The sequence below is a fragment of the Alligator sinensis genome, unplaced genomic scaffold (genome assembly GCF_000455745.1).
Source record: "Alligator sinensis unplaced genomic scaffold, ASM45574v1 scaffold123_2, whole genome shotgun sequence".
In the NCBI taxonomy this organism is placed as follows: Eukaryota; Metazoa; Chordata; order Crocodylia; family Alligatoridae; genus Alligator; species Alligator sinensis.
The window spans coordinates 3,845,936-3,858,460 of record NW_005841917.1 but is presented as its reverse complement, the minus strand read 5'-3'; the positions used below and the strand labels follow the sequence as shown (position 1 = coordinate 3,858,460).

Sequence of the window (12,525 nt, the reverse complement as noted above, 5' to 3'; positions counted from 1 at the left end):
AGGAGCCACCAGACAAGCACTGGACAAACCACAACCACGTCCAGTGTCGGGATCTGCCCCCACCTCCCTTCCTGGATGGGCAGCACCAGCCCCAACCCCACTCCCTCCCTCGCTGCGGAGGCCTTAATCTGCTCTCCCATGCCCCTCCCTTTCCCCTTCCACCACACCAAATTTACGGCTACATGCAGCACTCCACGCTGCCACCTCTGCTCCTCACTGCCCATGTGCTGTGCTGCGGCTGTGCGCAAGCACAGGCATTTATTGGACAAATTATTGGCTGCATCGGGCTGATTTCTGATACAGAAAATTTTCTTTATATCAGTGCCGATCCGATAGCAGACCTATGTATTGGTGCGCCTCTAATGAAAATGGAATTTCAAAGCGCTGAGCACTGGTCTAAAATCTCCTCAACTGCATCTGGACTTGAAGAACAATAGGTAGGCTAACATTTTGAAGTTCTGAAAATTCTACTCTGTCCAATTCCTAGAGATGCTGACTGACATCAATGCCTAGTTTAGCAAATGAAGTTGAAGGTATTTGCAAAATGAGGCTCTGGGTAGAGAGAACTAAGGACAGTCTTACAGAACCCATAAAACTATATTCTTAGATGGAGAACGTATGTTCATACAATGAGTGTTCAGACAGTGACTTTCAAACTTCATTTGCCTGTATTTTAAATCATATTGAGTATTACTGACCTTTTCACTTTCTGTGTCAAGAGCTGATGTGGCTTCATCCAGAAGGAGAACTGCTGGCTTACGAACCAGAGCACGAGCAATTGCTATTCTTTGTTTCTGACCCCCAGAAAGCTGTGCTCCTTTGTCACCTACTCGTGTACTGTATTTCTGTTTTTAGAAGGAAGATAAAATTAAAAGGAAGGTTGAAAACAAAGCTATATTCTAAAATTTAATAATCTCTTAAGTATTTCCACCTTGAAAGAAAAAAATGTAGCTAATTTTAATAAAAATCAAGATAGCCGATTATTATATTAATATTTTGAATCAAATGAATATTAATAACTGTTCTGCAATGAAATTTCTTCTTTACATTATCAAAAGAGTAGCTCCCAGTGACATGCTTATCTGAAAAAAATTCAATATTGTGTTTCCAGAGATCGAAACTCAGGATATGATTCTTTATTCTTGAATATCCTAGACATTCTTTGCAGTGCATTTAATAAAATATTGTTTAGTGTCAAGACGTTATGTCCTGTTACAGGATACTCCCTGAAAGTTTGGTTTCATTGGCTGTTGCAAAGCATTCCTTCTCTTGGAGAACTTAATCAATAGCAAGTATGATATTTAAGTAGTCCCTCATTTTTTTCTAAAAAATTGTTACTGTATTTTTATTGTTCTATGCATGTCCACATAACCAAAAAGTAACGTAGCGAATTTTATTGAAATATTTAAAAAAAATAATTTATCTTTCCACTTAAGCTAAGATTGACGATTTCAGCCAAAACAAGGGGGGGGGGGGGGGGTGGAAAGGAAATTTGAGGTAATAAATTAGAATAAAAAAACTCACTGTTTCTTTTATATTCTTTTACAATCATTATATTATAATATTAAAACAAAAAAACACAAACCAAACTAACCAAAAACAACAGTTCTATATATTCTTGCTCTTTCAGAATCAAATAAATATTCTAACCCATACCCTCACATAAACAAGCAAAACTTCATAAAAATAAGAACAGGTTAAAAAACCACCCAAACACCTTTGCACTTTGCTTTACATTAATGAGAGCTGCCTACATAAACTTCTGTGTTACAATGATTATTTACCACCACCATGGATGGAAGGACATTTTCCTTTTACCTCTGGCAGATTTTCAATGAAGGCATGAATATTTGCTGCTTTAGCTGCCTCTACAACTTCCTCCTGACTAACCACCCTACTGTTGTCTCCATATTGGATATTTTCAGCAATGCTGCAGTCAAACAAAATAGGCTCCTGTGACACAATGCCTAATTTGGATCTGAGCCAGGGCAAATGCAAAGACTTAGTATCAAATCCATCTGCAAGCTGGAAACAGGAAAAGAGAGAAGTTATGACATTACTGATTCATGTTCATCCATTAAGACCCCTCAGTCCACAGCTGCTTAATCAGTTGTTCCCCATTTTGTATTTGTGCAGCTGGATCCTACATTGTTGAAGACTTATATGAACACTAAGTGTTATTAACAGATCCACAAATCCATCCATAGCAGTCCGCTAGCTCTAGAAGCTGGGGAGTAGTCAGCAGGCTTGTAAGGACTTCCAGCCAGCTGTAGGCATAGGGAGCAATTACAGGCTGCCTAGGAAGACTTGGCCAGCCAAGATAGATAATTAGCTGGCACAGAAAGCTAAAAAGGCTCCCAGGGAGAGGAGCTAGAGGGAGATATACAGAGCTGCAAGCTGAGACTTGAAAGGAGAAGTGGAGAGCTAAGAGGGAGAGAGGTGATGGGTCAGCTCATGGTGAAGTTTGAGGACTAGATCAGAGGGCCATTAGAAAAACTGAGAGAGACTGTGAACATGCCTTCTTGTTTGCTGAAGGGACCAAAGGGGAAAGAAACAAACCAAGCAAGTGGCAGCAAAACCACCGGCCAGAAAGCCTGGGGACTCTCTTTGGGGCCTGGGAAAAGAACCTGTTTGGCTTATAGACTGCTTTGTTTATGTTGATTCCTGCTGGGAAACAGTTTGTCCAAGGGGTATAAAGACACTGGGGAAAAAATTGTAAATGAACCCAAAAGCCTATGTGTTTGAGTGAGCAAGTCTCTGAACCTAGTATACCCTTCTTACCACTTGTCCTGCCACCGGGTCATAAAATCTCTCCAGGAGTTGAATGGACGTGCTTTTGCCACAGCCGCTGCTTCCTACTAATGCAAGAGTCTGTCCTTTATTAACCTTCACATTGAGACCTTGCAAAACTTGAACTTCTGGTCTGTTTGGATATACAAAATGGATGTCCCTGAACTCGATGTTACCATCAAAGTGACTCTGAAACCAATACAAGATATAAATGTATTATGTTTATTAGTTTGTATGGAGACATCAAATATAATACAATATGATCATTTAAGTGACAGAACTGGCAACCAAGTTTGGGATGGTATAGACTTTCTGAAATGCATTTCACTGTGTGTTTTAAATACCCAGAGACTGAGTATAACATCTTTTATTTATTGGAGGAAAAATGTCATCTCTTTAATTTTCTGGAGCTCCATTTTAAGAAGCTGCTTTCTACATCACTGTCATCTACTTTATCTCCCATCAGCCTGATTTGCAAGGGGAGTTGTTTTAAGCAAGCTGTTGACAGCCTTTGTTTAAGTCACCAATGTATGTAATCCAGAGACTACTATTGTATATATAACCCACTTTCCTTCCTTATGATTTTCACTGAGTACAAGACAAATGCCTGTGACATAGAATGAACATAGTACAAGATGAACATCAGAAGCTAAAAATGATTTGAATACTATGGTAGATAATTCACAGACTTCAAAGACAAATTTTGTTGTAAGGGGTAATTCAAACAAGGAGAAAGATTTGTTTTCTGATTATCACATGTAGGAAGGAGTAGGGGTTAAGAAAGAAGAAGGTATCAAGACGAAAGTGAATTAAGGACTGTATGAATCTGATCTGATATCTGGGGAACGGGACAACAACCTGGGCCATAATATCAGTACTGTTTGTACAGCAGGCTGTTAAAGAACCTATTCAAGAACTAATTCTTTAATGAATGAGTCTTTCAAGTTTGTATATATTGAGCCAAGGCTTAGTTTCACCAGGGCTAAAGGCAGCTGTTTCACTGGCACTGGGAGTAAGCTCACAGTAGAACTGTTTTACTCAAGTCTTACTCCACAAGTAAGTATTTTGTCTCTAAGCAATTTCTGTATGAAATGTGTCAGTTTATAAGTACAAAGGTGGCTTCTCCAATTATCACCTCTGGGTTTCTGAGAAGCAACCTGGGTGTTTCCAACGCCACTTAAAAATCACCAGTAAGGAAGTTTCTTCAGGCCAAATTGATCTCATTAATATCTTTGCTAGCCTTTAAACTGAACAAAGTTAAACAGGCATAACAAACTGGAACTTAGCAAGCAACTTAGGTGCATAAGATAGTATAGATTCCAACTCATTTTCACCTGTAGCTTTGGGTCTTTATAGCTTATAGAAATAAAAAATGGCGGAGACCAGATATATATCATATAAGCAAGCAGGTACAACTCTACCTACTCCTCAAAATGCCAGTCTGTTGAGTGAAATATCATTTTTAGACCCTGGTTAGGATAGAACTATACTTAAAAGGTATTCTATTAATTTTCTGCAAAAATCTATAGAGTAGCACTGGGCAAATATAAAATTAATAATGCACTACCATTATTTTATACTCTACCTGCATGAAATGTTTTCTATTGCACTGTAAAAGGAAATTTATTTACAATAATGCAATTAAAGACAATAAAGTAGCAGTTTTTTGGGGTTATTTTCTTTTTAATTTCATGGCCTCTCTGAAAGACTTTACCAATTTTTCCCCCTCTTCACTGTAACTGTCAATCAGAGGTTTCTGATCCAAAAGCCGAAAGATTCGTTGGGCGGAAATTTTAGCTTTGCCATAATCTGGTGCTAAAGATGTGGACTGTCCAACATTCATAGCAGCAAATATAACTGAAGAAAAGACTCTGAAAACAAAGCACAAAATATTTTTTCAGTTCAGCTAAAAGATATTACTGTTCATTTAAAAAAAAAAATTAAACAGATGTGTTAGTGTCTCTAAATTTGAAGACTAGGACATTTGTAGAAATTAATAGCTTGAAAATTTACACAAAGTATTAGAAAGTAAAGTTTATGGCCAAAAATAATTTTTAGATGACCAATACAATGAAACTTCTCCATGCAAAAGCTCACTGTCTGCAATGAAAAGTCGAGCAATAAAAGCTTGTTAACCAAGCCAGCTGTACATACCAGCTCATAACTGGGTCCATGCCTTCTTTCTGTGTGAGCAACCTTTCCAAGGAATAACCTTTCTGCCTGATGTTAACTGCAGACCAGATTTTAAACTACTGAATTTCTATAGTTTATAATCTCTGCAATCAGGTTTCTAAACAATTAACACGTATTTGGAATACTCTCAGAAAATATACTCACATAAAAACATTTTCAAAGTTGGTATAGCAATGGGCAATAAGCCAGGCTCCAAATCTGAAGACTGCTGCATTAATAAAGTAGTTTGCACACTGGGCTATTCCATAGGTAAATCCATACAGGGGGGCTTTTTTCAAAGAGTCCCTGGTAAAACAAAAAGGCCTTAATTACAGGAAAAAATTGTTGTGAAACAGCAACATCCAAGGTTAGATGGAAAAATGTCAGACTTTTGGACAACCAAAAGACCTTGTATACTAGGAAATGCTTCCATGGCAGATAATTTAGGGCAGTGAGATCCTTTCACCCCATGTTATGTTTTCTCCTCTCTTTGATTCTTCTGTCCCTTTCTGGGACATAGCAGCAACCTTAAACTAACTGCAACCGATAGCCATGCTGGGGGAGGGGGCCAGTCTAAGACCCTACACATGAGAGTGAAACTCTTTGTACCCTGACACGAGGGGAATAACTACCAGTGCACCCTCTAGTGCAATACATTCTCTTGTACACACCAGCCTCAGGACTGAGACACTGATGTCTGAGGGAATTTCTCTCCCCCTGAAAAGTAATTCTTTTAAACAGGTCAAGTTTAGATTCAGCACATCACAGACACCATCTGTACTCTCTTCTTGATCTCAGAAATAGATCTTAACCTAGGGAGGGCCTAGGCTATGCTTTCTCAAATCCTTTTCTAGCTGGCAGACTCACAAATACAGTCAATTGGTAAACTGCTTAGCTAATATGTCAAGGGATGTTCTGGTCATGCTAATTTTTCCTTCCAGGGTCACTGCTATGCATCTATTTGGTACAATCTAGAATTCCATATTTGGCTGCTGATGAAAAGCTATTTCCACTACTCTGCCCCTCCCCACCAACCTCTACCTACTCCCCCGAGATGGGAGTATATTGGATAGGCACTTATGTTAATAGTCTATAAAAACACTTTTAGCAGTTCAGAACTGTAAAAACTCTTGAATAATATTTTCCAGAAGAAATGCTTATGGAAGGCCATAGCAATCTGACAGGTCTTGGTATATGAATGAGAGTGATAATTATTATACATCTCTCAGTATCTTTGAATATTTGAATTTCAAGTGAGAAAAACATCAGGACACCATAAAAAGAATGAATAAAGCATATGGGATTAACAAAGCACGAGATCTATTGCTTGTTTTCAAGCACAACCCTCCCCCCCACCACATCTGGAACCCCAGCACATAGTGGTCATGGTCACATGGGCTAAGTACAGACAGTCAAAAACCTAAGGCTGAATTGATTCAGTCTTTGCAGGTTAGTCTAAGCTACATAGATTGAACCAATAAGCAAGTGAACAGGCATTCACTTTTGATTTCAGATATGCAGCCACAAGCCTGCAGTGGCCCAGGCCAGAAGCCAGAGGGCACTAGAGCATGCCTCCCTGCTCTACTGGAGCAGACAGTTTGGGCTAAGGCTAGCCTGCCAACCCTGCAAGAGGGGTTTGTGGTGGGGGGGAAGGGGGTACAAAGCATCCTGGGATGCTGGGGGACTGTGAGTTAACTTGGGATCTGGGACAGAAGTTCAATAATTTGATTTAACCTAAAATCAGTTAAGTCTGATAGTACATCTGTCCAGGATTATCTTAAAATGGTTTTGGCTATTTTGAAAGTGGTTTATGTGCCTTGAACTTGTGTTGTGTTGCATATTTAAACTGGCTTATGATCACTTATACTGGTTTATGTGTAATTTCTGTCCCTAGCCATGATAATCAGTGTAATGGAGTAAGGGTAAAGATGCTAGCCTAAGAACCTTAATATGACAAAGAAATTAGTACTACTTAAAAGCTGGCTAGAAAGTTCATACAGTCTTTGCAAAAGTCAAAACCTCCCATTGAGAAAACCAAAATAAATTGCTTCAAATAGAGTTTTGGTTGATTTGACCATGAAGAAATATTGTGATTTGTTGAACATTTCACGTCATTGCTCCATACAACTGTACTATCTTGCAATGCACATTGCTAAATTTCAGATTCCCCCTTTCCCCCGCAATAGATACAATGTTTTCTACCTTGATAGTTATAAAATTCAATATTTTTAGAAAGTATCATTAGCTGAGTATAGGTTATATTACTTGCATGAGATGGAAGCTGTAGGAAAATACCCAGCATGTTAGGATGTTAGAATTAGTGTCAGTAAAAATGAGGGCATGGTCTGTAGCTAAGGTGGCCAAAAGATGACAAATTTACACAATTTAGTTTAAGGTTCTCAAGCTTATACCAATGGTATAAAAATAATGACATGCCATGACCTAAAAACTATTGCCACTTATATGAAATGACTTCTATAACTCACAACATGTAAATGAAGAAAATAGATCTCATATGCTTGCCAAATTAAACTTTATAATACACTTTCTCCCCCTTTCCCTTCTTCCACTTCCCCCCATATCTTGTCACAGACACACAGTATACAATATGCTTCTAAAATGAAAACATAGCCAATGCATAAGGGAGAAAATTTGGAGATAAACAAAGTAAGTAAAATTTAAATCTATTAAAAAAGTTACTATTATCTTTTCAAGTTAATTTTGTATTCAATAGTTTTAGTTTCCTGGAGAATGTAATGTGATTAAATCTTGTGTTCTTTAATTAACAAAATAGATACTTACAGCATTTTAAAATGGTTTGAAAATAAACCCACCTGTATGGACCATTCAAACTTGCATTATACTTCTCAAAAAATGCCTCTTCTCTAGTTAATGAAGCCACAGTTCTTATATTTTCAACAGCTTCTGTTGAAATCTAAATTTAAAGAAAAGATGTATGGTTTAAGCTGGTATTTGCAAACAAATTTTATTTATTTGCAAGCTGTCAGGCGCACTCACCCTTCATGAGGCATAGGAAAGGGCAGAGATTGTAAAAGTTCTCCTAGGTAGAACTGAAAATTCATATTTCACAGGAGAGCTAAAGGTGTGGTAAAGTCTCCTGTTTAGAATAGTTCATTCTGTTCAGGTTAGGCATAGAGAAAGGTTGAAAAAGTCTTTTTACACCTTGTAGTTGTCTGGTGGCAAGCAAGATATAGAAGTATACTTCCTTCAGGTTATGATGTTTCATGTTGCACGGAAGAGTGGAAAGATGGAGAGCTATTCTGTGCAAGAATTTGTTCTGTGGTGAGGTATCTGTGTGTCTGTGCTCTGAGATGCAAGCTTACTCCAACAATGGCTGGATCCTGGTGTTAGCATATCAGGTGGTAAAATGCTTCCTTCTTGCAAAATTATGAACTTTTCATTAAAAAATGGCTAAAATTAGATATCTTCAATGTATCAGGTATCCAAGACTTTTTCAACCTTCCTCTGTGCCTTATCTGGACAAAATTAACTATTCCAGAACAGGAGACTTTACCAAACCTTCAGGTCTCCTGTGACATGAATTTTCATCTACACCTAGGAGAACTTTTACAATCTCTGCTCTCTCCTATGCCCGATGAAGGGTAAGTATGCCTGAAAGCTTGCAAATAAATAAAATAATTTGTTTGCAAATATCTAGTTGGTCTAATAAAAGATATCACCTCTTCCATGAGTTTTGATTCCAAGTCAATGAAGAAACTATTCTAGAATACAATATGACATAACAGTTTTATGATTAGATGTATTCCATGATGGGATGTGAAAGTTAAAATTAGGAACTTGCAACTTATTTTAATTTAGCAGACCTGAAATTAGGCATGAGCTTATTTTTCTGACATGTTTCTCCCATTCAGGCTATAGAAAAATGCCAGTTCTGGGTTGCTGCCACCTGGTAGCTCTCAGTGGCCTAAGCTGAATGTGTTTTAGGTCTTTGCAGGCCTTTGTGCATGCCACAAAATTAGCCTTTATAGCGACTTAAATGCCCTTTTGCACCGCTTTAATGGAGTTGCTGTTTTCACGCTTAGTGGCGTATTATGCTTTAAATGACTTTGGTATGTAGCAAGATAAAACATCTCCGAGGTGTTTTAGTTTGCTATCTAACAAAGTGCAATAGTGCACAGGACATTGGAAGCTGACGTGCTCAGGGCTTGGCTGGTCCCATACAACTCAGGGGCTGTGGGACCCAGTGGCAGCCCATGCAGGCAGGCAGGCTCCACTGAGGAAAGAAAGAAAAAAAAAAAAAAAGCAGTGAGCCTGATTTTTTTTTTCCATCTCCCCAGAGCCTGCCTGAACTTTGCAGGGGCCCAGTGCTTCCCTCCACAGCTGCGGAGGTGGGGGAAACAGTGCATCCCTCCATGGCTGCAGCACCCCCCAAGACCTCCTGGGTCGGATGCCAGTAGGCAGATGTTGCTTAGGGGGCCCCTGCATAGCTCAGGAACTGCTCGGCCTGCAGGCAGCAGCCCTTCTCTGCCCTCTCCCAGCCACCGAACAGGCAAGTAAGGATCGGGTGGCCACCCTTGCGTACATGGGGGTTTAGTTTGGTTTAATTCTCCCTAAATTGAAACAGTGTTTTAAAAAAAATCCACCATTTTAATTTAGGGAGAACTAAACTGCATTAAACCCCTGTGGCGTGTACAAGCAGCCATGTTCAATGTCTTCCCAAACAAGAAAAACAAGGGAAGAGAAGAAAAACCTTCCTTTTCTAATCTTCCTTTGCTTCCTATATCCCTTCTCTGCATGTAAAATCTAACTTTTTTTTTTTTAAACTATCCTGTAGAATTAAACAAATGTTTACTTTCTATTCCTTCTTCACTTTTATGCGATGAACCAAAATACTTGTAGAGTATCTCTGTTTATCACTGCATTGGTTAATGTGCTTTCAGAACAAGTTTGGTTGAACAATAGAACGGGACATGTTTTTTGTCCTTTAAATTATTTAGCTGAAATTGGAGAACTTACTCTTCCAGCTTCTTCCAAAGCTTTTTGATCTTTTGATGCATGACCAGACACAGAGCTAATTCTTACAGCATTTGTAGCAATAACGAAAGGAATGCAAGCCAGGATCAGTAAAGTTAACTGCCAGCCATATACAAAAGCAATAATGATGGCAGTCAGAAGGGTGCAGACTGTCATAGTCGACAAACCAAGTCGGCTTCCGGTAGCCTAATAAAGAGTAAAAATATCCAAAGAATTAGAGTTATAGATCAAATCTGTGAAATTAATATTTGTTCAGTTTCAAAGTTGCCTAGAAATATCTATCAAAGTTGCAAGTTGCCTAGAAATATCTATTTAAAATGGGTAGTTATATAGCCAAAAGCATATATGAACAAGGCACATCCATTTTATAATGAAATTTCAAAGTAGTTATCGGATCTATTTACACTGTAATTCCACTCATGACTGCAGATAAGATGGAAAGCCATATCGAAATATTCTTTAAAAGCTTGACGTGGTAGAAAAAAACCCAGAAACCCTGGGTGAAAGTGAAATTCTTCCCTTTCTTGCCAGAGGCTATCCTCCCCCCTACAGAGACTATTTTTTTTATTCAATAAAATTTAAAATAGTAATCAAACTCAAGCCAGGATGAACTGCTGCCATGTGCTCTAGGGGCTCCATATAACGATCATTTGGAAACTTCACTGAACACAGCATGTGGGAGCCTACTTATTTGGCGACACTTTGTGTTCCAGAGAATGCAATGGCTTCTGAATGCAATTCAAAATGTTGCTTATGATCTATTAAACCTTTCATAGTTTGTATCCTCCTACCCTTTTTCTTCCTGTTTTACTTTGGTGGCTGGGATGATGCATCATATCCCAAGAGTTAAGTTGCAGTTTTAAAAAATACAGATGATTGTATATTCTGTCCAATATTTGATTTGTTTCCTCTCAGTGATAGGCAGTAAAAAAAGAGATGGGAGAGCAAATGAACCCCACTGAGGCTGAAAAATCATGGAGTTGAGAATATAAACTACTGAATAAGTCAGTAAGCAACATATTAACTCTTCCCTATTCATCTCAAATGAGACTTTTTTAAATGTAGCAGATGTTCATGAGTTTTTAAGGAGGTTGAGGATCACTGGATTTTAACATTTTCCTGCAGGATTTTCAATGGTGTCTCTCCAATGCTAATCCCCAGAATCACCCAATCCTTGAGCTGCTACCAGCTCAGACATCCTTTATTAATGACAACTCAGCTCACCCTACTAAGCCTGAGTAGTCAGCTTTTCTGTTTGTGAAATGCACTGCATGGTCTAGGAAGAAGAAATTGATTTATATCATCATGAGGTCAGGCCAAGGGCTGCAAAGTAAAATCCCACCCTTCCATGCCACCAAAGTGGGATTTTAAAGCTACCTGAAACACAAAAAGACTTCTGTCCAGAGGTGCTCAACCTGTTGGTATGGTGTGGGGTCCACCTGTGGGCCAGATTGGACCCCATGTGCTAGGATCAGACCCTGCATTGCCTTCACTGACCCCCCAGCTGGATGGGGTCCACCCACCCTCCCTTGCCACAGGATCAGTCCCTGTATCACCATATTGAGGCCCAGAACTACCTCCCTTAGGCATGTGCCACTGGGTCTGGGCTCTGCACTGTCTCCCTTGGCTCTGGGCCACCAGCACCGCCTCCCTCAGCTCTGTACCCTCTCCTTTAGCTCTGTGCTGCCCACACTGCTTCCCTGGGTCTCTGCACCACCCATACCACTTCCCTGGAGTTCCACACTGTCAGATTTGGGCCCTGCACTGCTTCTGTGCCTCCCTATGCTGCAGAATTGGGCCCTGCACTGCCTCCAATAGGGCCCTGTGTCCAGACTGGGCCTTGGGCCACATCTGCACATTGATCTAGCAGGGCTCTGTGGCTCATAGGGCTCTCCATGGGTCTAGAAATTTTGCAGCAGGGAAGCAGCAATTGCTGCCACTGCTTCTCTGCTGCCAAATTTTTGGACCCATGGCACCCCCTGTGGGCTGGATGGCATGGCTTTGTGGGCTGGATATGGCCCATGGGTCAGGGGTTGATCATCCCTGCATTAAGTTCATGGGCTTAAGTGATGTGGAGTTACTTGAAGTTTTAGGTGCATGGGTGAATTTCATCTTTGATGACACACACTTAAAGTTATTCAATATTTGGCAGAGACTTCAACAAGAGAATGGAAGGTATCTGAACATTTGCTGAATTTTTGATGGTTGTCATAAACTGTCAGCTAGGAAACTGGTTTCCAAGGTATAAAAAGCATGCTATTTAAATGTATCAGCCAAGTCTCTGTTGGAGATTTACTACCTTGTTTTCTAAAGTAACCTCGGTGTCCTTTGCTAGCACTTCAATTAATATTTTTAGGCAAAATATGTTAAAAAAAGAAAAGAAAATCCACATACCCCTTTGACTTGGGATGCATCTGTAGCAAGTCTGGTTAACAAAACTCCTACAGCATTTTTATTATCATCATACCACCCAATATCCTGCAAGTAAAAATGCCGTTCAGTTACTTTTGCCTTTTGGGGAAGAAATGATTTTATCATAACAGACTA

At 39.4% G+C, this 12,525-nt stretch overlaps 1 protein-coding gene across 2 annotated transcripts in view; it reads right to left on the bottom strand.

Annotated features, from left to right (window-relative positions):
• The window catches only part of ABCB5 (ATP binding cassette subfamily B member 5), a 55,591-nt gene that overhangs the window by 9,057 nt on the left and 34,009 nt on the right, over positions 1–12,525 (bottom strand). For both annotated transcript variants that reach the window (XM_025198233.1, XM_014517602.2), the window contains 8 exons: positions 12,373–12,456; positions 9,961–10,164; positions 7,797–7,897; positions 5,128–5,268; positions 4,505–4,661; positions 2,782–2,979; positions 1,819–2,025; positions 699–845 (listed from right to left, as the gene is read on the bottom strand). In XM_025198233.1, the coding sequence (XP_025054018.1) occupies positions 699–845; positions 1,819–2,025; positions 2,782–2,979; positions 4,505–4,661; positions 5,128–5,268; positions 7,797–7,897; positions 9,961–10,164; positions 12,373–12,456 (1,239 nt within the window). The remainder of the gene's footprint in view (positions 1–698; positions 846–1,818; positions 2,026–2,781; positions 2,980–4,504; positions 4,662–5,127; positions 5,269–7,796; positions 7,898–9,960; positions 10,165–12,372; positions 12,457–12,525) is intronic.